The sequence below is a fragment of the Sorghum bicolor genome, chromosome 1, assembly GCF_000003195.3.
Source record: "Sorghum bicolor cultivar BTx623 chromosome 1, Sorghum_bicolor_NCBIv3, whole genome shotgun sequence".
Classification (NCBI taxonomy): Eukaryota; Viridiplantae; Streptophyta; class Magnoliopsida; order Poales; family Poaceae; genus Sorghum; species Sorghum bicolor.
In genome coordinates, this window is record NC_012870.2 from 12586173 (window position 1) to 12612118 (window position 25946).

At 45.2% G+C, this 25946-nt stretch overlaps 4 protein-coding genes and 1 pseudogene across 7 annotated transcripts; 1 reads left to right on the forward strand and 4 right to left on the reverse strand.

Annotated features, from left to right (window-relative positions):
- On the forward strand, positions 456–5940 carry LOC8057240 (translation initiation factor eIF-2B subunit delta). 2 transcript variants are annotated; one of them, XM_021445787.1, is made up of 7 exons: positions 456–940; positions 2114–2251; positions 2462–2811; positions 3800–4544; positions 4629–4722; positions 4802–4856; positions 5546–5940. In XM_021445787.1, exons 1-7 carry the CDS (start codon positions 556–558, stop codon positions 5606–5608), a joined length of 1830 nt encoding a protein of 609 aa, XP_021301462.1. In that variant the 5' UTR covers positions 456–555; the 3' UTR covers positions 5609–5940. The 2 variants fall into 2 exon arrangements, with proteins under 2 accessions (XP_021301462.1, XP_002464171.1); XM_002464126.2 differs by having other exon boundaries at positions 457–940; positions 2111–2251.
- On the reverse strand, positions 6165–9458 carry LOC8062209 (pyruvate dehydrogenase E1 component subunit beta-4, chloroplastic). The gene is made up of 4 exons (XM_002466709.2): positions 9168–9458; positions 9002–9072; positions 8838–8884; positions 6165–7416 (listed from the first exon to the last, which is right to left on the reverse strand). Exons 1-4 carry the CDS (start codon positions 9238–9240, stop codon positions 6444–6446), a joined length of 1164 nt encoding a protein of 387 aa, XP_002466754.1. The 5' UTR covers positions 9241–9458; the 3' UTR covers positions 6165–6443.
- Positions 9771–13508, reverse strand: LOC8057241 (expansin-B15). Of its 2 annotated transcripts, XM_021454485.1 has the most exons (6): positions 13197–13508; positions 12861–12961; positions 11021–11190; positions 10778–10890; positions 10497–10690; positions 9771–10373 (listed from the first exon to the last, which is right to left on the reverse strand). In XM_021454485.1, exons 2-6 carry the CDS (start codon positions 12929–12931, stop codon positions 9944–9946), a joined length of 978 nt encoding a protein of 325 aa, XP_021310160.1. In that variant the 5' UTR covers positions 12932–12961; positions 13197–13508; the 3' UTR covers positions 9771–9943. The 2 variants fall into 2 exon arrangements, with proteins under 2 accessions (XP_021310160.1, XP_002466755.2); XM_002466710.2 differs by lacking the exon at positions 13197–13508 and having other exon boundaries at positions 12861–13127.
- LOC8057242 (expansin-B12) lies at positions 15139–19369 on the reverse strand. 2 transcript variants are annotated; one of them, XM_002466711.2, is made up of 6 exons: positions 18962–19369; positions 18815–18879; positions 16513–16682; positions 16280–16392; positions 15972–16195; positions 15139–15837 (listed from the first exon to the last, which is right to left on the reverse strand). In XM_002466711.2, exons 3-6 carry the CDS (start codon positions 16667–16669, stop codon positions 15411–15413), a joined length of 921 nt encoding a protein of 306 aa, XP_002466756.1. In that variant the 5' UTR covers positions 16670–16682; positions 18815–18879; positions 18962–19369; the 3' UTR covers positions 15139–15410. The 2 variants fall into 2 exon arrangements, with proteins under 2 accessions (XP_002466756.1, XP_021310169.1); XM_021454494.1 differs by having other exon boundaries at positions 15185–15837; positions 18957–19369.
- On the reverse strand, positions 22211–23807 carry LOC8057243 (annotated as a pseudogene).

The following is a 25946-nucleotide window of genomic DNA, read 5'->3' on the forward strand; positions in this document are numbered from 1 at the left end:
CATTGACGACATTGAAAACAAGCTGCATGCCAGTGTATATGGACTATACTATAGTACATAAGTTTTTTTATTTAGGGGATACTATATATATAGCACATAAGTACCTTTTATTTATTTCGAGTCTTGGAACAATATCGTGGATAGAATGCACAAGCACAAGAGCCGTCAGATTGTTCAAGTGCCATGGGCTTTTGATCCACAAAAAAGCGGCCCGACGCGATGCAAAGCTCTGCTCGGCCCAATTACTCCACCAGCCTTTCAGGCCCGCCCGAACACCTCCGTCCTCTTCTCGTGTTGGGAAAAAACCCAAAAATGAATAGACCTCCGCAGACCACGCCCACCAACGCCCATGACCCAGGCTCTCGTCGCGCCCGTCAGAGCCCATCGCCCCGCCTGCACCCGGTCCACCACCATCGCGCGTGCTCAGCCGCAGCCGCAACCGCGAGGATCCCCCACCCTCTCGCTCGCTCGCTCGCTCGCCTCACACACTCCTCGTCTGGAGTCGAGCGCCGCCCCCAAACCCCCAACCAAACCCTCGGCGCCGGCCAGGCCATCATGGATCTCCGCCGGCCGCCGCGCTCCTCGTCGGGCGGCGTGGAGCCGAAGATCCGCCAGGTCGGCTTCTTCACCCCGGACGCCTCCGCGCCGTCGGAGCCCCTGCCCCCCGCCGCCGCGGCGGCCCCGGCGCCGTCGGCGCAGCAGAGGCCGGCCGCGGGGTCGCCGCCGGCGTCCGACGACCTCTCCACGGGCCGCCTCTCCCCCGTCATGATCCCGCCCCCGCGCCACGCCGACCACCTCGCCCCGGGCCCACCCTCCCCCGCTGCGGCCGACGTCGTCCTCGCTACTTCCGCGCCCGTGCGTTCGTCCCCGCGCCTCGACGTCGCGTCGGAGATCGGCGACGACGACTCCTGGTCACGCGCGCCTTCTGCTGTGGAGCTAGGTAATTCTGTGCCTCGCTCTATTAAATATTCAAATGATGACATGGCCATTGCACATAGCTTGGTTAACGAGACCAGTTTATGTTGTCATGGTAACGAACCAGAGGATCTTCTCAATTTTTACCTTCAAAATAGGAAGGCTCGTGGCCATGCAATCAATACTGGAAAGTTTAGCTAAGCAAAGTGATCTTGCTTCTCTCTGAAACTCGCATGGACTCTTGACGTTAATGTGCACAAAAATAATCTGTGACAGAGATTTAATCTTATTCCTGAAATGTTTTTGTACAATTAAACTTATAGGAATTACAAATTCACACATTTCTACAACAGACGTGCTGAGGGACAGCCCATGGTGAGGGCGGACTGTTTTATAAATAGGTCCATACAGTCTCACAGTGTGGCTGCCAAACTCAAATATAACCATTTGTTTTGTTTACCTGGAGCTGGTTGTGCATGGAGAGTGTATATTAGACCACGTCCACTGTTACCTTAAAGGATGTTAGACTTTGAAAACCCTCCTTTGCTTGATATATTACTATAAGGTCAGTGAGTGTGGAGGCCCAGAAATGTGTTGCTTCTTTGTAGATTTGTGTTGATGAATTGGTCACAAGTGGTGTTAGAAATTAGAATGGCAGGCTACAAGCGCGTGTAAATTAAGGTTGTTACCTATGATTGGTCATGAGTGGTCTTCTAACTTCTTTAAGATAAAAGGTCAAAAGTATTTAAGTTTTTGGGTACATGACATATTCAGCCAAACGAAAAGAAACCTTCATGATGACACAATGAGGGGCAGCTGCTTCTCCTGTATTCTCTACCGCTTTTTCCATGGATCTTCCTATTGCCAGGTTCTAGGGATTGTGGGAAGCAGCAACTTGCTGTTGGTTGTGCCTCAAGTGTGGTGAGGAGGGAGCAAGTGAAGAAAAATGTTTTTTTAATAAATTTGCCTACTCAACGTTTCAGCTGACTTGGATACCTAATAGGATCCTACCTAACTGAAAATTTGTTGTTTTTAGCGTAAAGGTTATTTGGGGATGTCTGAATGAAAACCAGAAAGTTGTAGTTTTGCTGGTTTTTTGTTTGCTAATTATGGCTTAGTGGTTAATATTTATTAAATTTGTTGAGAAAATTATTTGACAATTTTATTTATATACGTGCACATAAGTTTGTTTCAGAAGAAAACAAGCGTGGTTTGGCTGAAATACAGAACAAGGGTGCTCCAGCCTCCATTCCACAAAAGCAGAAAACCTCGAAGGCAGAGAGACGTGCAATTCAGGAGGCTCAACGTGCTGCTAAAGCTGCAGCGAAGGAGGCAGGTAATTATCATGGCATAGGGTTTTGTGGAGTGCTGCTTGAATCACACAAAGTGTGTCAGCATTTCTGACTGTTTATTTTTTGATGTTGGCCTAGGGTTGGTGGTTGAAAATGTGCCTATGAACATGTTCAACTTTGTTATGATGATCTTGCACGTGTGTAATGCAAGCATAGCTCCCAGTTACGATTTTCACATTACTTTGCATTTACAGATAAATCAGGAAAATCTGCTGGTGCTGCGATGTCCAAGCAAGCAAAGTCAGCAAAAACTGCTCAGAAAAAAGATGTGCCCCAAGCTGCAAGTACAGTTGCTTCTGAGAAGAAGGCTACTGAACGTCCTCCAGAAAGAGAAAGAAAGTTAGATGCTCCTCATCCCCGCATGCAGTTTGATGATGTGCATAAGGTGGAGAAAGCAAAAAAACGTGCAGTAGTCAACCAATCAGAAGCTCGAAACAGAGTTGAATTGTTCAGGCATCTTCCTCAGTACGTGCATGGCACTCAGCTTCCTGACCTGGAGGCAAAATTCTTTCAACTAGAACCAATGCATCCTTCTGTATACAAGGTAACTGTTGTGTTTTAAACCTACCCAGATATTTATGTACTCCTATTATACTAGATCTCAAGTAGGATTAGTCAATGATCTATTAATCTATTATTCACCCACGTAAAATCTTCATTTGTTTGGAGTAGGACTAAGGTGTAGGAAGCTATGTAACATGCAACTGTTGGGTTATTTCTATAGATATGAGGATAGTTGATCATAGATGAAACAATCATTGCTGCCTTACTAATCACCGGATGTTGGATTACCTTGCTCTCCTGGTCATAAGAATTTTGACCTGGGCTGAAACTCAAGACACCCTCAACTTGTTTTGGCCTTGAAATGTGTCATGTATCTGCACCTAAGTTGTTTTTTCTATACAATTCAGCCTTTTTTCTCTCTTTCCAATATCCATAAATGTAGATAATGTTAAATATGTACACCTGCCAAAGACTTCGCATAATACTTTCATATGCGCTCTAGCTCTATGTGCAAGAAGAATATTAAAGATAAACTTTCTTTGCACAAAAGCTAAGCCACTAAGGCTTATGTTTTAATTTTGATTCATTATGAATTTTGTTGGAAACTCTTAGGAAAGCAGAGTTCCATGAATGTAACTTTGGTGTACATACATAGTAGAATTGCATTTCCCAGATGAGTAGCCCTGTTTGTCTTATGCACATTGTTGAATTCTAGAAAATCGGTTCCTTGAGATCACTTCAGCACGTCACCATCTGAATTTTAATCTAAGCTATATATTGTGTTGCAAATGTTTAATGGTGTATGGTCATACTATTGAGTTGTATGTTGGTCAAAAAAATACCATTTAGGCCCAGGCAAAACTAGTTGCAAGCCGGATTTATGTTGTTATTACTGTTGTATTGCTTAGATGTTTGGTGGTTCAGACTTCTGAGTAGTAAAGAAAATAGCTAATAAAAATTAGATAAACTGATTACTGTCCATTTTGGTAAAATCTGATTGACTCATCTGGACTTTTGCTATATTTCAGGTTGGGCTCCAATATTTATCTAGTGAAGTATCTGGTGGTAATGGTCGTTGCATAGCAATGCTTCTTGCATTCAAAGAGGCAATAAAAGATTACACTACACCTCCAAATAAAACACTCAGCAGAGATCTTACTGCAAAAATCAGCAGTTATGTGTCATTTCTTATCGAGTGTAGGCCTCTTTCAATCAGCATGGGTAATGCTATTAGGTTTCTGAAAAGCAGGATTGCAAAGCTACCACATGCACTGTCAGAGTCTGAGGCCAAAACTCGTCTTCAGTCTGATATTGATCGTTTTATAAATGAGAAGATAGTCCTTGCTGACAAAGCTATTGTCAGCCATGCCATCACAAAGGTCAGAGACAATGATGTCTTACTGACATATGGATCATCATCAGTTGTTGAAATGATTTTGGAGTATGCTCATGAACTTGGGAGGAACTTTCGAGTTGTAGTGGTAGATTCTCGCCCAAAGCTTGAGGGACAGGGATTGCTGCGGAGATTAGTGGCAAAGGGCATCAACTGCACATATACACACATAAATGCCATCTCATACATCATGCATGAAGTAACTCGAGTCTTGTTGGGTGCCTCATCAATATTATCAAATGGGACAGTTTATTCTCGAGTTGGGACAGCATCGGTGGCTATGGTTGCACATGCATTTGGAGTTCCAGTTCTGGTCTGTTGTGAGGCATACAAGTTTCATGAGAGAGTGCAACTTGATTCTATATGTGCTAATGAGCTTGGTATGGGCATTTTGTCGTTTTTGCATTGCAAATATATGTTTGCCTCATGCATGAGAACTACTTGACGTGAGTTTTCTTACTCAGGCGATCCTGATGTCATTTTGAAAATTCCTGGGAGGGCAGAGGACCATCTTAAGAACTGGGCAGACAATGCAAATCTCCAATTGCTAAATTTAACGTATGTTTCTGAATTCTATACACAGAAATTCTTTCTGATACTATTCCCCTCAGTGTAAATAATGTTGCACATCTAATAGGTATGATGCCACCCCGCCTGATTATGTGTCGATGATCATAACAGACTATGGAATGGTAAGATATCCCTCTCACTATAATCAATCTTCTAGGTTATTTTTTGAATATCTGTGCAAATGTTATCTTTTTAACATAATGCATCTAGTTACTGCAGTCTAGTTGTTAACAACAGAACATGTGTCCTTTTTATTAGTGAATCTATTCAACCATGTAAATAGTTTAATCTGCTTGGACTGGTTTTATTAGGCTTTTTGTTCTGTATGCATAGGCTGCATTCAGATTAACCATAATAAACTATGTATCCAATATCTTCAAGATAGTGTTTTCTCTCCGAAAATATTTTACCCATGACACTTGTTCAGTTTCTGTAGAAGCAGCTGGAAACTTATGTACGTATGAACCAACTAGTGCTTGACCTTTGAACTAGGTGAACTGGTGTTTTGCACCAAACTAATCTGCTGTGTGTAGGCCATGCCACTCTAAACTCCAAGCATTTACACACATATGTCCCCTGTACATTTGTACATCTTGCTGTTTGGGAATCTTTTGCCTCACACACAGGGATGCACCGTTCTGTATTTCTTTGCCTCTATACTTTGAGTTTTTGTAAAATGTTCGGATTCTTTAAAAATCTGATATTTGTCATTACATTAATTTGACTTTGCAATCTATTTATACTTGTTTAGGATTTATAGATAAGATGTGGGCCGTTTGGTCAATATTGATTGTGTTGTTTCCTGTTGCAGCTTCCACCCACTAGTGTACCGGTCATTGTGAGAGAGTACCGCAAGGAGCAACTGTGGATATGACTCGCTGCCCTACTGTCGTATGGTAGCAATTTTGGTGACTTGCCTGAGTGCAACATGATAATGATTGCACTGTTGGCCTGAGTTTTTTTTTTGTCTGCCCTTGTCGCCTTTTTTCGTCCTGTTTTGCGATCACCTGTATAACTTGTAACTCTATGAAGAGCTCACTCTTGCACTCATGTGCCCTCGGACGTTGTTGAGTCGATGGATCACTGAGTACTGTTTCTTTTTTTAAAAACATCCATGGGTTCTACTTATTTCAATGGAATGCCACCTCCAACCACGAGAAGGTTGTATTGTGAACATTTTGATATAATATGGTCTTAGATACTCAATGTTGAACGCTACTTTGTACTGTAGTGCCTTTGTTTGGCAGTTTATTTACCGATCAACGTTCTGATAAGTGGGCTGTGTCATTCGAAGAATTTGCTGTGCGCCCTTAACTGTGCAGTATGTGACTAACTGGTTCATAGCATCGGACCCTACAGGGATTCACACTGATCTTGCCATGACCAGCTGTGGTCAATTTCTCGATACAATGTTTGTTCTGGGACAAGTATAAAACAGCAATAACCATATAACTCCAGCCCTGTTAGTACAATGATTCTTTCTGTCAACAATGAAAATGTTCAAACCATCAAATTGGCATTGTATAGCGCAGATAATGGAGCAAGATCAACTCCGTGCAGCCACATAGCTGAATTATACATCTTAAAACAACAGAACGACTATAAGCCTACACCTCAAGTCCCCAACGAATGCTAGTTACAGCGAAAAACTAACAAACGAAAAGCTTTTTCATGGCAACAACGATCTCTCAAACGTACCAGGACACAATCTATTGGCATATTTGCTCGACTGCGGCCACGATCTGAGCAGGCTGAACAACGGTTGCATCCTCCAAAGTCGCAGCATACGGCGTCGGCACATCCTGAGATGACAAGCACATGATGGGGGCGTCAAGGTAGTCCCAGAAATTGTCGATGATGGCCGACCTCAGGCTGGCGCCAATCCCACCCGTGCGCATGCACTCCTCCACGATCAGCACACGGTGGGTCTTCTTGATGGAGTTGCCAATAGTGTGGAGATCAAACGGCTTCAACGACCTGATGTCAATGACCTCAGGATCATACCCTTTGTTCACTAGAGTCTTTGCTGCCTGCATCACGTGGTACCTCATACGCGAGTATGTGAGTATAGTCACATGTTCCCCAGGCCGCACCATCTCGGCCTCCTCCAAGCAGAGCACATATTCCTCGTCCGGAATTTTCTCCTTCAAGTTGTACAGAAGGACGTGCTCAAATAGCACCACAGGGTTCTCACTCCTGATGGCAGCTTTCATTAGACCTTTAGCGTTGTAAGGAGTTGAGCACGCAACCATCTGCAGGCCTGGGATCGACTGAAAATATGACTCCAGGCGTTGTGAGTGCTCTGCTCCCAGTTGACGACCGACACCACCAGGGCCACGGATCACAAGTGGGATTTTAAACTGGCCACCAGAAGTGTAATGAAGCATGCCACAGTTGTTTGAGATCTGGTTGTAAGCAAGGAGTAGGAATCCCATGTTCATGCCTTCAACAACAGGCCTCAGCCCTTTCATTCCCGCGCCAACTCCCATGCCAGTAAATGAGTTCTCAGCAATAGGGGTGTCGAGAACTCGAAGGTCTCCAAACATATCAGCCAAGCCTTTTGTCACCTTGTAAGAACCACCGTAATGACCAACATCTTCACCAAATACACACACTGTGGGATCTAATTTCATCTCTTCTATCAAGGCCTCACGAAGAGCTTCAAATAGCAAGAGCTCATGACTGAAAGGAAATTAAGTAAAGTTAGGAGTTTGCAGACAGGCACAAAAGAAATCTAGGCAATTATTAATCAAATCGCCAGTCCTTACATAAGGAAGGGGATGGCCCTCCAAATGGATACCCGCGGTTCTTCTTAGTGTAATTTAATGAACTAAATATACAATTTTTCCCTCATTTTTTCATTTAATTACACTAGAGAAGAACCGTGGGTACCCGTTTGGAGCACAGTCCCCATCCTTATCCTTACATATTTCCCATACAAGGAATAGACACATTAAAAGAGAGAAGCTCCATTTTGAGGGAACATAGGAATGGTTAGTCAAAGACTATTATGGTTTCTAACATATTGCTAACCGTGCAAGCTGTCATGGCTTGCAATCTGTACTTCCATATATCTGAGAACAGGTTAATAAGTTTCATGCTATGAGCAAAATACAGTTACATTGAGTTAACACCCAAATCCCAATAATCTTTCTAAATGGGAGGCAGTGATGTGAGCCTACTTTGCTCCAATGTGATAACATAAATCTCTTAAGATCTGTTCTTTTTATCAATGAATTTACTTTTTGGATAGTAAATGATGAAAACAAAATCACACTTTGCTGATTAGTCGACTTGGGTGGGAAATGTGGGTGTGCTAGTGACTGAAGAGAGAACAGGCAGATTACCGCTGCTCATTTTTCTTTTATAAAAAATCATCAAACATATGAGAACGTCAGACATAAAAAGTTGATCACATCGACTTCTCAAGCGTATGTCCCTGCCTTATGTCACTCAAACAGTCTCTGTACAAATCAGTAGCCATGTCACATGGAGGTGATGTAACGACAAAGTACGATTACTTCCAGGTTTCAACATGCACCGCATCGCATAGAACACCAAATGAAAACAGTTAGCTGCCACATAAATGGATTGATCCTGTTGAAATCCAGGGAAGTATTGCATCATTTTTTTGTATGATCCGATCTAACTATTGCAACTTGCAAGGGTCTTGTACTGGTAGCATTGGCAATGGTTATAACGATGATATTGCACCAACCTAAAGTACGGCAACTAAAATACCCCACTGGTTGTCCTGGTGAGCCGATCAACGTGCCTATCTACACTATATCAATTTAAATAATTGTCCCAGGTGACCTAAGATAAGAACAAGTGCAATAAAATTCTACTTGACCTACAAGTATTACATGCTGTAACCCTGCCCTTGAGATGTTCGAAGTCTAAGAAAATTATGTCATGGTAACCACACCTAAGAAACAAGTCAACAGAATCAAGTTCAAATCGAACATAGCCCATTGACAAGACATACCACGCCAACGTAAACAGAATAATTGGTTTTGCGTGGATCCTGAAGCACCATCGAGTCGAGTAGTAGAAACATATGGACACCATAGAGCCATAGAAAAGGAGTAAAACGTTCTTACCCGTCGGACTTGCCGGCCACGGCGCTCGATGGCGCATCCGCCTTTGCCTGCGCAAGAGAACACACACAAGGAGAAAACAATTCAGCACACAAGCAGCAAATGGCAACGCGTGCTGCAACCAAAGCAAAACAGCTAACAAATCCAGAAGAGCAGTGTCACGCAACTGCAACCGCTGCACGCGCCACCAGCCTTCCACGTCCCGCCGGCGCCGCCGCCACGGACACGACCCTCACCGCTGCAGCAGACGGAGCACATGAAGCAGGTAAACACAAACTTGCAGGGAGCTAGGAAATCCGAGCAGACATAGTACGCGGATAGAGAGAGACGTACCGGAGGTGGATCGGAGGCCGGCGCAGGGGGCGGTGGCCGGGGCCGCAGCGCGCAGCGAGAATGCGGTTGCCATTGGGAGGATCGGGGGTTTGGGATCTTCGGAGCGCAGAGGCCGCGACAGCGGTGGCGGGTTGCGTTTATAGGTAGAGGTGGAGTTTGGTTTGGTTGGGCGTAGCTGGCGATGGTGGACTGGTGGAGGAATGGAGGCGGCAGCGGCGGCGGCGGAGAGAACGAGGCGGGAGGGGCGGACCGGGAGAGGAAGAGGAGAGGAGGGAAGAGGCGGGCAGAGATGGGCTGTGGACCCGGTCTATAGACTATAGGGAGATAGAAGGATTGATTCGGTGGGCCAACCCGGTCCATAGGTTTCGAACTTTGGACTTTGAGGTTTGAAATTCAAAATGGTCGGAATCAGGTAGTAGCATAAACAGTGATCAAACTATTTAACTTTATTTATAGAAAAAACATCAATATTCATGACACAAAAATACTTAGTATTTTATAAAATATATTTTCGTAATATACTTATTCGTGTCAGATATTGTTATCCTTTTTTTATAAATAAATTAACTAAAAATTTAAGACTACATTGATTCTAGAAATTGATTTTTTTTTTGTGACTTAGAAATTGATTCTATTTTGAGACGGAGTATTGTATGGACGGAGATTTGCTGACCAGCAGAATTGACCACAGCATCAAGAAAACTACTCAATCCAGGTAGTCCTAATTTGCACGCTCACACCACCACCAAAATTACATCGCATCTCCGCTCACAGGCTCACAGCATCAACAATACCACTGACAACACGAAAAGGTGCAGTGCTCCGGCAGCCTCGTAGCGCCGGCAGACACCGCTCCGGGGCCTGGCCCTCGCCACAGCCACGCCGCCTGACCGGTACGCGACGCCGGCGTTCCACCCCGCAGGTATGGCGTTGCCGGCGACGAGCACCCTGCCAGAGCTGAAGGTGAGGCGGATGTTGAAGGGGCCCTGGAGGACGGCGCCGGAGTTGATCTTCCACACGGCGCCCCACGACTGCTGCATCGGCACCCACTGCCCCGTCGTGCCGCCCTGACCCTGCTGCATGATGTCCACGGAGTAGAGGTCGCTGTCGCTGTCCTCGTACTCGATCAGCACGGCCAGGTAGTTCGGGTTGGAGCCGGACTCCACCGAGAAGGTCACGTCCACGCCAGGCCACTCGCACTGCACCCTGCACAATACAAGGGTAGATTGTTAGCACATTGTATATGGCGTTTGTTTTTTTACTGTATATACAACTGAAAAGCACATGGAAATTACAGAGCATTGGTAGAAAAATTCTCTTTTGACATACCGGGTATACTGGATTTGGATGGCACCAGCGCCACGCAGCTGGCTCTCCTGCCCGGGCTTGGCCAAGGCGCCAAACGCTGTCCCGCTCATGTCCAAGTGGACCTGGTCATCTGGACACGGGCAATCAGGGCACTCGTCGGTGATGACGACAGTCACCGGGTTACCAGAGCAAGCCTCATTGCCGGTGCATACAACCTGATGAATAATTAATCTTGCAGATGTCAAAAGGCAGGCGGGAATGACTGAACGAGCATGGTGTCTGAATCTCTGAGGTATACACACCTGATAGCAAGAGCCACAGCCCTTGCCAGAGTCGTAGATGGAAGAGCAGCCAGCGGCAATCATGGATGAGAAGGGTGGCTGGTCCACAGCATTCTGGTATCCACAAGCACCACCTACAACATATTTCGTTGAAAGTTTCATGTGAATTACTTTACAAGGCGCACCAGTTTGGTGGAGCTAATACATGGTAATTATTAAGTGGTGACTATGACACATCGACTTTAATTTTACGTAATGTCTTACCATCAGTTCCGGCACCATCAGCTGCTCCATACCATGTAGCAATGCCATTGGACCAACCATAGAGCTCACGGCGGAACTCAGTGGATGCACATGGGTGGAGGAAAAAGGCCAAAGCTGTGATGGCAATGGAAAACAACAGCTGGAGCGTGGAAGCCATACAACAACACACCCTGTGACAAGTAGCACAGAGCAGGTGTGAGAGAGAGAGTAGCGTTTCACTGTTGTGATGGAAAGTTTGCATAAAGACTGTAGTGTAGGACAGAATAAGAACAGGCAGGGGCTCTCTTTGGCCATCTGGGGAGCAAGAGTTATAGTTACATGATTTAGTACTGCAGTTTCTCTAATGTAGAAGGCATTAGACACACACTACCAAACAGATTCAGTAGGCAATTGGCAACTGGGAGTAAATTTGGAAGAGTTCTGAGTTGCCTCCTAATGAAGTATGTTCAACAAAGTTATTATGAGAAGGCAAATGAATTGTTACTTAGACCTTACTCTTATGTACCTTTTTTAACCCAAGGAAGACCTTAAAATATGTAATCCAATTATAATGGAATTAATTTTTATTAAATCTAACACTCTCAAAGATGATATGGTGGATTTATGACCTATTTCATCAAAAGATCTACGATGACACTGAATAAATCTAGGTGGTTGCAGACACAAGTTAGAGTTGGTAGGCGTAATTCAAGGTCAAAGTTACCAAGTCGAACTCCTACAGAGTGGTGAATATAGAATATGGTAAACATAAGCGATCTGATAAATCCTGATTATGAATGCAACCCTTTTTTAGGCCATTAGTTTCAATTCCCTACTTAGTGGGAGTCTCTAGGGGCAAGCATATATTAACTCCAATTGATTTTATCTTTACCTGAATTTTCATTAAAAAAGATACTGATATGGTATCAACTCTAATGGATTTTACCATTACCTGAATTATCATAAAAAGTATTCTGATATGGTAGCAATCAAAAGTCAATAAAAAAACACAAATCTGAGAATATTTTCATCTTTGTTCTCACACAATGAAATGCTACATCTAGGCTGCGGTTTATCAAAGATTAGCTACTCATGATCAACTGATTTCTTAACAATTTGAACCTCTGCATAGATTTGGTATCATGATTCATGATAGCCTCTGCATAGATTTGGTCACAAGTCTCTGATAAATAGGCATGATTACAAGATTCACATAAGAAGTCAAAGTACTATGCCAATAAGATGACATTAGTACTTTTGATCACTTTACAACTTTAGATCTAGTTGAATTAACTTAAACAGGTCATAACGGAAAAGGAAATAGAACGTCCAATTTGCATGCTCACACAACCACCATAACATCCAATCTGCACGCTCACTTCACAATGAGTCCAGGTTGCAAATTATGAAATTATGTGCAAATGGGTCAACACATAATCTAGTAGAAGCAAAATTTGGCTTGGCGACCTTGAGCACATTTGGGTCACAAACCAGCTGACATAAGAACTTGCCATTCACGGATTCACCCCCCTCACCCTAAACTCAAACCAATCCAAACCTTCTTTAACCATACTTCCACAAAGACTAGAGGCATAGGCATTAGAGAGCCAACTATGCGTAGCTTTGGATCTGTAACTGCCACCTACAAGCATCTTTTATATCAGATAAATTGTCCCAATAATGGTCAGGCTTGTATACTAGTAGTAGTAGTAGCTATGTTAAGTGAACTATTGTTCCTCTGAAAACAAGAACCAGCTGGACCATTTGTACTAAGTATATTAGTTAGTGGAACCTGAAGTGTCAATTTTCGATACCACTCTGAACAAAGCTACCAATAAGGCGACAGCTGAGGGTTTCTTACCTGCCAGACTTGGAGACCACCGTGCTCTGTGAATCCGTCTTTCTCTGCTCACCAACAGCACAACAAAGCATACAACGGCAGAAGAGTGGAATTCAGTAGTCCTGTACAGGCTGTAGATAGATTAGCAAGCAACGGTCAAGAGCAGCCTCCAGCACGCAACCGCAATGCCCGCACGCCGCCAGCCCGGGCCGCGGGCCGTGGCCAACCTAGCCGATGGCCGTCCCCTTCCCCCACCGCAGCAACGCGCACGCCCCTCTACGCCACGGAGGGCACAATGCCGGCAAAGCGCAGCACGAATCCAGCAAAACGGCGAGCCTCGAGCGGCACTAAACGCACCTGCGGCGGGCCCTGGGAGCCTGCGGGCTCCAGCCTCCAGCCGCCCGGGGACGCGGTGCTTGCAGCGACGAGGCGGCCGGCCGGCCGTCGACGTTGGGGCTGGGGTTAAGCACTGGGAGTCGGGAAGCTAGCTGCTAGCGCCGTGGAATACAGGCGGTGGTCCCTGCCGCGGCGCGTGGAGGCGCGGAGCGGGCACCGGAGATTGGAGAGAAGGAAGCGCCGGGGTTTATGCTTGCTGTTGTTGGAAAATTTCAGAGATGGCGTGGAAAGCGACTCACATTTACCTCGTTTGGTAGATGACGATGCCATCACTGTCAGTCAATTAGGCCATGCTCAATGTGAGTTTCATGACACAGTTTCCAACACATCAATATTTTAGAAACAGTGCATAAGAGTTTCATGGGGATGAAACTCTCTCTACTCCCATGAAACTCTTATCATCTCTCTCTTCATTAATATAGCGCCACATCAGCATATTTAATGTGCATGAAACTCTAATGAAATCCCATTGAGACTGGCCTTATCAACCATCCCTACGTGGCAGCCACGTCACCACCCGAATGCAGACGGAGAATTGGAGCGAAGAAACGAAGAATAGCATAGCTTAAGAGAGACTAATGTGGAAGAACAAATGGCATCGATTGTTCACACGGCAGCTAAGCTCAGAGGAATGGACAGCAAGTCGGCAACATTATTCTTGTTCTACCTTAGCAAGCAAACCCAATGCATGTTTATAGTTCCTTCCGTTTCAAATCGGGGACTGTTGAGATACCGAGTTACTGACTGAAACTCCTACTAGCTAAGGTTATGCTTCCTCGACTCACATAGTCATATTTACCTCAAATGGTCCATGATGATGCCATCATGGTCGGTCAATATCAGTCATCTTCACGAGGCGAACACGTCACCACCTGAATTCAAAATTGAGGGAGAGAATTCAAGAGAAGCATAGCATACTGCATACACATAGCTCTTACGCTGTCTGTAAGCTTACACGTCAGCTAAGAGATGAATTAAAAAGACAGCTTGTCGGTAACATCATCCTTGTTCTAATTCTTTGGCAAGCGATGCAAACCCAATCATCATGATTCACTTTATCTGGTTAGTTCCTTCCGCTTCACGTAGGGCAAGAATTTCAAATTTTCAAACCAAGCGCTCACTTCAGTGCCACGTCCACAAATTTTCCAATAATATCCGGAAGAAAATTAGCAACATATGGAAGTAGAATAGAGATCTTGCTGAGTTAAGTACAAAAGTCAAGGTTATAGTGTGATCATGGCTTTTCCTCTCGTTGCTTGCTTGAGCACCGGTAGTACTTAGCAGGTTGGATACGCCATAGTAGATTCAAGACTCGAGAACAAGATTTTCTAGTGAGCTTCCCTGAATGTTACAAAATCTAGCAACTCAGATTAAACTTCAAATAAATAAAATCATTGCTAGAGGAAATCAAGCATCTTATATGGTCTTAAAAGTATTCTGCCACCTATAGGAGCCAAAGAAAATTGTGGTGTGAAATTCAGCAGTGCTTTGTGCATGCTGCCGTCTGGCACTGGAGTTGCCCAACGCTGAAAGTTTAGCCAAACTCGTTGATCCTGAATTAGGAATTAGACTATAGAGATCACGACTATTTTCAGTTGTGTAAGTTATGCTTCTCACTGCAATGCACTGTACAGTAAGAAAATTACATTTGCAAAACGGCTTTTCAAGTGATTCCAAATCATCATCTGATTTTTTTTAAGAGAGAGAATCTAGATTCTTCCAAACACACGTCTCTCCACATGAAAAGTGGGATTGTCAATTTGTAATTCAAAGCATATGTTTAAAGACTCGCCTCTCCAATATACAAACTCAAACCTTTTAACTTGAAAACACCAAATTTCAATTCGATACTGTCAGAAAAATAAATTGTTCACTAGTTCAATGACTAGTGACATTCGATCCATAAAAAATGCATGGAAATCAAATAAAAAAGGAATTGAGTGTGCCGCTTGGCGCTTAACCAACCCAATCAGTTTCACCAAACGCGTATTTACAAGGACTTCTCGTCCAACTGATCATGCTGGTAACTCGATCACAACAAAAACGTTCACAATCACAACACTCAACTCTCTCAGGCCTACAAGAAAACATCAAAATGCACATCTAAATCCCTGGATAGTCCTAAATGGTTAAATTTGCTTCTCAAAACTACCAAAGCTGTATTTGCATCAGAATTCACAACACCAATACCACAAACATCAGAAGGTGATACACCAAACTGCTAAATGTTCCAGCAGCCTCATGGATCCGGCCGCCACCACTCCTGGGCCTGGCCCTAGTCACCGCCACTCCACCTGCCCGGTACGCCACACCCGGAGTCCACCCTGCAGGTATGGCATTGCTGGCTATGAGTACCCTGCCTGAGCTGAATGTCAGGCGGAGGTGGAACGGGCCGTGAAGGGCAGAGCCCGAGTCGAGCCTCCAAATCGCACCCCATGAATGCTGCATAGGCACCCATTGTCCTGCCGAGTTCTGCATGATGTCGACGGCCGAAAGATCGCTTTCACTGTCCTCGTACTCGATCAGCACAGCCAGATAGTTCGGGTTCGAGCCAGAGTCAACAGAGAAAGTTACATCAACTCCAGGCCATTCGCACTGCACACTGTATATCCATATATGCATGCATCATGACAAAGGTCAGCATAAATAAATGAGTTAAAAAACATGGGATAGTTCGTTGCAAGCAGCCGTTTTTGGTGCAGCTAAGCTAAGTCCATGAAGAAAGAGTGTACATACCGAGTGTATTGGATTTGCAGCAGGCCAGCAGCACGGAGTTGATCGGCCATTCCAGGCTTTGCCATGGCACCAAATGCAGTCCCACTCATGTCAAAGTGGGCTCCCTCATTTAGGCACATGCCATCACTTGCTTGGCTCAGGCATGGACCACCACCAGGGCCCTGGTCGGTGATGACAACAGTCACCGGGTAACCAGAGCAAGCTTGATTGCTAGAACATACCACCTGATCAATCAGCATTTCTAAATGTCAAATAGCAGCCATGCATGCATACATGCAAGAGCCTCAATCACAAAGAGGTACACGCACCTGATAGCAAGAGCCACATCCGTTGCCAGAGTCATAGATGAAAGGGCTGCCGGCAGCAATCAAGGATGAGAATGGTGGTTGGTCAACAGCATATTGGTACCCACATGCACCACCTACAAAAGGTGTAACTGAGACATGCATGCGTTGAAAATTAACTATTCAAGGCATACACCAGTTTGACATGAGCTATTATATGGTGACTGTTGAGACAATGGATATTATGTAACTATTACCTTCACTTCCAGCGCCATTAGCATCACCATACCACGTAGCTATGCCAGTGGTCCAGCTGGAGAGCTCATGGCGAAACTCAATGGACACACAAGGGTGAAGGTGTGAGGCAAAAGCTAAAATGGCGATGGAGGACAAGAGCTGGATCTTGGAAGCCATACTGAAATCTGCACTGTGACATCAAACTACAGCTGATGAGGCCCAAAATACTGTGAATTTGCGAGGGGGGGGGGGGGGGGAGAGAGAGAGGGGACAAGGACAAGTAGAGTGGTGTTCGCTATGTGATGTATATTCAGGGGACAGTTGATGTAATAAGCCAGATGGTCAAGGACAAAAGAACAGGGTTGCTCTTTGGGGACATCGACCTGCTGTACTTCACAGTGCAGTTTTCTGTTTTCCATTATAACAAGAAATTCATGATTCATCATTATCAAAATAATAAACCAAAAATCAAAGGCTAATTGGGAGAAGATTTGGGACAGCCAAACAGGTATGAAGTAACTAATAACTAATGATATATATGCACATTCAAACAAAGATGATGATATAACACAAAATTGTTATTTAGATCTTGAGTAGAAGTCAATGCACCAAGACAAATCCTATGTTATGATATTTCATTATGATGGAACTATGAATACAGTCTGCAAAGGATCGTATTGAAAGATACCTAACAGCATCCAAGATAATATGACAGGATTATGAATTAATACAGCAAACCTCTGTGAGATCATTAATTTCTAGTTTTTACTCTATGAACAATCACTTCTACCTTCACAAGAATATCCACATGACCTCCACAGCCTTAATCGGATTCAGATGAAGTTTCATGAACTAATGTTAGTCCCCTCTTTGTTCTAATGGGCTATTCTATTCCGCATGTCCTCAGATTTTGATAGTGTCACTTTCATCAACTTGAGTTAGTCACTATGGCCGAAATAATTAAAACGTATTCTAATGTGTTATTCTATTCCCTTATCTGAACTTTCACAAAAGCTATACTGATGTCAAATATTATAAAGAGAAAAGCAAAGACAATTAAGCAGTATTTTCTTCTTTAATCCCACAGGGTGAAGCACCGTTACATACCATGGTTTATAAAAAGAACGAGGTTTGCCTAATCAATTTTTATCTTATAAACTCAAACATTTATGCACATATTTAGCATAACAATGAGCCAATGACCCTAGCTTGTACTCAGATTTAGATGAGGTATAAAGAAGTCAAAATACTATGTTGATAAAATGACATATTACTTTCTGTCACCTCTGAAAAAATAGATCTAGTCATTGAGGTAACAAAATAAGCTTCATCAGATCATAAGGTTAAACGCGAAATGAAGAACGTACAAAATATTCACATATTGAAGTTACTTCATCTTAAAAAGTTATTAGTTTATCACTTACTCATTATACAATAATCTAAGGCTTATGCTAAGAAGCAAACTGTACATTGAACCATTCTAGCCAAATTCATTGTTCTACCTTCTTTATGGGCACCACTTTGCATCTATCACTTAAAGTTCTCGTCGCACATCATCCACCCCACCACCACCATCACCCCACCCCACCCAGATAGAACTAGCACCACACCACCCTTCATGCTTGATAGATAGAAGAAAAAAAGCATGTCATTCTTGCTCAAATTAATCTCTAGAAAGAAACAACATCCCATATATGCCTCATCTCCTTCCATGATTCTCCACAATGAGGCCAGTTTCTAGTTCTTGCTATGGCTAGGTACCTACACAATGTTCTGGAATATCATCATGCCAACAGACTCCAAAGCCTACAGAAATTTCAATCCTCACCGTTTGGGGGCTTGAGAATTGAGATGAATGGTTGAATTTCTATCTCATTGTACTTTTACATTGAAACCTCTAGGTCACATGATAGGAATATTTGAATACATCTATCTACATATATTTATACTTTTGACAGCAATTGATTGACGCGAACAATGGCTAAGGACCTTAGCCTTTAACTGAGATCATTTCAACTTCAACACAACCAAACACAGGACAAAGCATCTGGCCATCTGTTATAGGTTGAATGCCATTTTCTGCTCCACAACAATGCAGCTTTCACACTCCCTAGTTCCAACTCATCTCGGATACCAGTATGCCAAAAAGTTGCAAAACGAGACTAGTCCTAATCAAGTCGGGGCTCCAGATATCGAAATCAAACCTAACCTAAAGTGAAGTAAATTTGCTGGTTACTCAGAAACAAGAACCAATGAAATTGTTTGTTCTGTATGCATCCTGACGCATAATTTTCGAACACACAGATACCGATATGGACTTACACTAAGTTCTAACGGACTTGTCGGCCGGATTTGGACGCCACCGCGCTATGCGAACCCACGCTCCCCTGCAGACGAAAAATACAGTTCAGTACACCTGTGATATACACCAAGTTAGAATTGAAAGATGAGGAACGCATCGCACCGGACCTGGCCACCCCGCCGCAGCAACGAGCAAGGCCCTCAGGCGCTGAGGAAACGGGAAACCACCCCCAATGTCAGCGAAACTTCAAGCGCACCAGCCGTGCATCAGACAGATCTGAGGGCGGCGGATCCCACCCGCGCTGTGGGGCATGTGGCGGCTAAAGCCGCGGCACGCAACGACGAGGCGGCCGCGGGCCGCCATTGGGGGCTGCGGCTTCGGCCTAGCTGTGGATACTGGAGAGGAGACGGCTACGAGGAGAAAGTGGGCTCGGAGGAATGTGGACAGCGGCGGTGCAGGAGTGGATGCGGCGGCGGCGGCGAGCTGGCGAGGGGAAGGAAACAGACAGGGGCTGCGACGGGCAGAGTGGAGCTTGCGAGCGCGAGGGCCGAGGGGTCGGAGTCGGAGGACCGGAGGAGGGAGGGAGCAGAGGTTTATGCACTTTTTTTTTCTTTTTTGATTGAAAAAAGAAAAACTGACCAGGCACCCAGAAGATGGAAAGATGACTTGGGAGCCCGGAGGATGCCGGCCCACCATCTCCGGCAGAACCGGCACCCATGTCTCAAAAAAAAACTTTGGTTCCCGAAATAAAATACTCCTCCATCATAAAATAAATATATATTTTAAATTTTGAGAAAACAAATTCCAAATCTAACTATATACATATATATCAAAATGTGCTAATAATCATGATACCAAATAAAAAATCATTTGATTAACCATGTCATACATTTTCATGTAAAATCTATTTAGACTTATAAATATTGATATTGTTTTATATAAATACCATACTTAAAATTAGTTGAGTACTCGCAATATGAGATAAGTATGTACTTATTTGGGATTAGAAAGAATAAGAGCCTTCGTGATATGTTATTATTGGCAATATTAAGTGTCAAATTTTGATTTTCTTTTTGTTTTATTAACTTTTAAGGGATCTTAGTTAGAGATCAAAGGACATTAGAACTAACTAGTTGGGTTTATTTAACTAGTGTATCCAGATATACATTAGCATTATATAAACCGTATCGGGAACTCGGAAGATGACTCGCATAGTTGTCTTCGTCCTTGGCTCAGCTCAGTTCACACCTCCTCCTATCTATGTCATACTCGTACACACTAGAAATTATTGCTCAAGGGATGGCAAGCGAAAGTTGAAGTTGTCACTCTCGATGGCGTCGGCACGTGAGAGCATGAACAACATGGCTGTGTTGAGGTCGTAGCACGACACGGGCTGTTGCGACCACCTATAGCTAGCATAGCGCGTCGAGAGAGTAAGAGAGAGACAAGAGGAGGAGGAGGAGAGTATCTATCCAATAGCATCAGTGCCTCAGTTGTTTGTAGCTATCTTACGGGTCTCAGTAGTGTGAAGTGTGAACCATCACTCCAACTACATAGTGCAGGGCATCCAACAGAACGTTGGTGAAGACCCACCACCACCAATAGTAGTCGTGGGTTGTACCTACACTGGTCCTCCCCTCCAAACAGCTAGGATGTGTGGCAAGAGCAAAGCCATCATCTCTGTCAACAGCTGAGCCCTTGCCAGATGGTTTTTAGGACCTACACACACTAGACAGCAGACAAGGGCTAGTACAAGGGCTAGGATGACCACAATCACCACTATGATCTCCAACTTGTCCCTTTGAGTCGAACATGAGTGCATCTGTTGATGGGTTGTGCACAAGGCTAAATCTACATCCTCATCAAGCTCAAAAGTCTCCTTATCCTCGTCCTCAATAGCATCGGAGACCACAACAGAGACATAAGGCCTCATCTTTGTTGTGGTGGTGCTGATGAGTTGGGAGAGGCATAACCCTCTCCTAATCAGGCTTCTTTATCTTGCGGTGGTGCTGCCGATCATCATTTGGCATAAGCATGTCGGTCCACTCCTGAACGATCAGCCCTACAGGAAACACATAATGTTGTTGTTGACAGTGAAAATGTCATAATTTCACATACCCAAAACACCATCAAGGCCTCAAAATAGAAGGAAGATAAGCATTGCATGAGCATATTAACTAGTTCCACATGTCTTGGAGTATTTCTATGTAGGTGTAAGCTAAATAGAACAAATAGAGCTAGTAGAACCCACATAAGGGGCCGATTGATCCCTCATAGGCCCACCAGCCCCCGAGCTGGCCATGATCTAAGAGAAGTACTCTCAAGTACATCTCCACCCTTGGATCAGCTTTGTGCTTTCTCTCAATGGCTCAAGATCAAGTCACATGGATCCAATGGACCCACAAGAAAACAAACCGACATGACAACTATCTTCCAAGCATCCAAAACCCATCTAGGGCCACGATTCTAGAAGGAGAAGAGTGGCCCCACATGCCATAGGGGGTGACCAATCCCGCTAGGTGGTCAACCAATCCCCCTCTCATTGTTGCCATTTGCATGCCTCCATGCAAAGAACACATGCTCAAATGCTCTCAACCCTCCATTCTATGATGTTTTGATCTAAGGGTGGAGGATGGAGCACACTGATCTCTGATATGATGGTGGATTCACCCCTACTATTCCTAGGACTAGGACTATAAATACCCCTCACTTCTCATTCCACACATAGCACAAGGAAAAATCCTATCCCCTCTCTCAAGATAGAAGTAGTGTTTGAATCATTGGACACCTTTAGGGTTATTGGATTTTGACACCATAACACTTTCGTTTGTATTTGATAATTATTGTCTAATTATAGACTAACTAGGTTCAAAAGATTTGTCTCGTAAATTATAGACAAATCGTGCAATTAGTTTTTGTTTTCGTCTATATTTAAGGCTCCATGCATGTGCACACGATTTGATTTAATGGAGAATCTTGAAAAGTTTTTGAATTTTGGGGTGAGTTCCCAAAAAACTTTGCAAAATTTTTCAGATTCTCCGTCACATCGAATTTTGCGGCACATGCATGGAGCATTAAATATAGACTAAAAAATAACTATTTATACAGTTTATCTGTAACTTGCGAGATGAATCTTTTAAGCCTAGTTAGTCTATAATTGGACAATATTTGTCAAATACAAACGAAAATGCTACATTGCATATTTTGCAAATTTTTTTGCTACTAAGGCCTTGTTTAGATGCAAAATCTTTTTGGATTTTGATACTAAAGCACTTTCGTTTGTATTCGACAAACATTGTCCAATTATGAACTAACTAGACTTAAAAGATTCGTTTCGTAATTTACAGGTACACTATGTAATTAATTATTTTTTTATTTATATTTAATGCTCTATGCATGTATCGTAAGATTCAATATGATAGAGAATATTGTAAACTTTTGAGTTTTTAGGTGCATCTAAACAGGCCTAAACAAGGCCCTAGTGAGCCGAACACAGCGTGGGCCATGGGTCATGGGTGCCTGGAAGCCGAAAAACGGTCGACGTGCCAGGAAAAGGCACGCGTCCCAGTGGGATGGTTAGCCGTTAATCTGTTATGCACACAGAATCACGCAGAGAAAGCGACCCCAGAGTTGCACATCACATCACAACTGGAACACGAGCACCAGACACGACACAAAAAGATGACACGCCGACCCGTCGAACATGGCGACGGCCGCGTAACCGTAACCCCGTCGTCGCCCACCGCCAACCGCCGCCGCAGCACCGGATCGCTCCGGCGAGCCGTCGCCGTTGTGGCCGTCCACGCACGGCGGCGCCCCCAGATAGCCGCTCCCCTGCAGGCCCCTGCCGACGCACAGCTCGTCGTTGCCCCGGACGTCGAGCCGCCTGCCGAGCCGCGCCACGAAGTCCCCCGGCAGCGCGATCTCCCCGGCCAGCCGGTTCTGGCTGAGGTTGAGCTGGCCCAGGTGCGGCAGCGCGGCCAGGCTCGCCGGGATCGGCCCGTCCAGCCGGTTCCGGTCCAGCGACAGCGCCGTGAGGCTGGCCAGCGCCGCGAACGCGCCACGCGGGATCGGCCCCGTCAGGTCGCACCCGGACAGGCCCAGCACCTGCAGCCGCCGCAGCGACCCGACCACCGCCGGCACCGCCGTGCCGAGCGGGTTGTCCTGCAGCAGCAGGTACTGTAGCCTGGACAGGCCGGCCAGCGAGCTCGGCAGCGGGCCCGCGAGGCTGTTGTGGCTCAGGTCCAGGAACACCAGCTCCCGCAGCGACCCCACCTCCGGCGGCACGCGGCCGGCGAGGCGGTTGTAGCTCAGGTCCGCCTTCTGCAGCCTCTGCAGCTTCCCCAGCGTCGCCGGCACGCCGCCGTCGATGCTGTTCCAGCTCAGGTCAAGGATGGTCAGGCTCGCCATCGCACCAATCTCCTCGGGTATCTGCAAATAATGTGTGCAAAAATGAAATGCATGTCCACGTGGCGCGTAGCTATAGGGCATAATGTAGTGTACCTCGCCGGTGAGGTTGTTGTAGCTGAGGTCGAGCTGCTGCAGCGCGGCGAGGCCGCCGAGCTCCCTGGGGATCCGGCCACGGAAGCCGTTCTGCGAGAGGCTGAGCACGCGCAGGCTCCGCAGGCCGCTCAACGTCGCCGGAATGGAGCCCCTGAGGCCCGGGTTGGACTTGAGCACGATCTGCTCGAGCGAGGACGAGGCCGCGCCGGCGAACAGCCCGGGCGGCAGCTCGACGTCGTCGTCGGCGGCGGCGCCGAAGCAGCCGAAGATGGAGAGCGTCCGGAGGTGCGGCAGGCCGCGCAGCGAGGCGGCGTCGAGCCTGGCCCCGGGCCTGCAGGGCGGGGTGGCGACGTCGGGGCCCAAGTGGAGGCGCGTGGCGCGGAGCACGCGCGCGTCGTCGGGCGCCACCTCGCACTGCAGGCCCGGCCACGGCGTGTCGGTGCAGGGCCGCGGGTGGAGCCGCGGCCACGCCGGGTCCCCGAGGAGGTCCGCCATCACTCGGAAGATGGCCGCCAGCTCCGCCCGCGGCAGCTGCGGCGCCGGCGCGTCCCCTGCCACGGTGGATACCGACCCCGCCGCGGGCGTGGCGTGGAGGTGGAGCAAGAGGAGGAGGGAGAGCGAGTAGAAGAGAGTGGAGGCGGCGGCCATTGGAGGAAGGCGCGCGCGTGCGTGCGCGGAAGTGGGCGTGGGCGTGGCTGTACTTGCTATTCTGGAGTGGGGTAGCGAAAGTAGGTCATCTGGCATAGCTTTATGAGGTGATACGAGCTCCAAGAAGAGGGCCCATGGACTATCAATGGGACTGGCACACGATCACGATGCCTTGTTTAGTTACGAAAAGTGAAAACTTTTCGATACTGTAGCACTTTCGTTTGTTTGTGACAAATATTATCCAATCATAAACTAACTAGTATTAAAAGATTCGTCTCGTGATTTACAGCTAAACTGTGTAATTAGTTTTTATTTTTATCTATATCTAATGTTTAATGTATGTGCCACAAGATTCGATATAACGGAGAATCTTGAAAACTTTTGATTTTCAGGGTGAACTAAACAAGGCCCGTGCGTGTCAGCAAATGCACAAGCGCTGGACACGATGCGATGCATGGACACTGGAGGCCTCTGGCTCCAGGGGGGCCCACGAGGCCACGAATCGTAGGGCCGATGCACAGACCACAGAAAAAAGTGACGTTGCGTCGCAGGTTCGTGGTGGGACTCGGCGACCGGACGGTCGTGTTCAGTCGTTGGATTAAGGCCTTGTTTAGTTCGAAAAATTTTCAAGATTTTCTATCACATCAAATTTTTGGTCGCATGCATAAAGCACTAAATATAAACGAAAATAAAAACTAATTGCACAGTTTATCTGTAATTTGTGAGATGAATTTTTTAAGCCTAGTTACTATATGATTAGATAATGTTTGTCAAATAAAAACGAAAGTACTACAGTAGCCAAAACCTAAAAATTTTGCAAAGGCCTAAACGCGCCGGAGAAGCGGACACGGCGCAAACGCCACGAGCCTGTGGCCTGTGGGGTGGGGGCTGCAGTGGCCACTGGCGGCCCAGCAGCCCAGCGCACACTGTGGCACCTGTGTCTTGTTCGTACTTGGGTGCTGGGGAAACGCTTACTGGCGCTTGATTTTCTTTCAGACTCGTTTAGGCATGCATTTTGTTCTCTGTACTCTTATGATCTTTTCCAGGATTCCAGGGGAGGGGACACCTCTCCTGCGTTCCCCACGACAGTACTACGTTGTACAGTACTGTATTGCTTGAGATCAGAGAGCACACCGTAAGACCGGTTGGCCGTGCCTTTAGGCCTTGTTTAGGCCCTGTTTGGTTTCACCAACTAAATTTTAGCTAGCTAAAATTATTTTAGTTACTCTTGGGTGACTAATGAAACTAAACTATTTTAGCTCTTTTTAGTCAATGTGTTTGGAACTTTAGCTACTAAAGTGACTAAAGTTTAGCTAGCTAAAATTTAGTTGGTGGAACCAAACAGGGCCTTAGATTCTTTTTTTTTTTATTTTGACGCAAGATTCAAGTGAGGAGGAATTTAAAAAAAAATTAGTTTTTGGATGAACTAAACAAGATCTTAGTGTTGCGGCTCATGGATGGGACAAGACGGCGATGGTTCAGAAGGTATCGGGGACGGAGTCAGAAAGTTAATTTGTTTTGAATGTTAGGATGATCAGTAGTGTTAACTTTTTGAAAATTATTTGAATTTTAAATTTTTATGGAAAATTCGTTTTTATAGGGTGGCCCGCGGAGAAGGCTACATCGGAGATAAGGGAAGCGAAGACATAGCGTGGCCCGTGATGATGGAAAAAAATTCTAAATAGCGAACGTTCAAGCGAACGATGAGACAACCCCCACGACTTTCCTTTTTTGACAAAAAATAAATCCTGTAATTTTCTATTTTTGGAAAGTTTTCTATTTTAGACAAAAAATCGCTACTTTTCTTTTTTAAAAAGTTGTACTCACAACTTTTACGTATAACTTATGGAAAAACTTTTACGTATAACTCATATATATGACTTTAATATATACCTTCATTGTGACAAAGTTACACACATAACTTATACATATATCTTACTACATGATAAAGTTATACGCATAACTTTTATCTATAATATTTTATCGAACAAGTTTATCAAC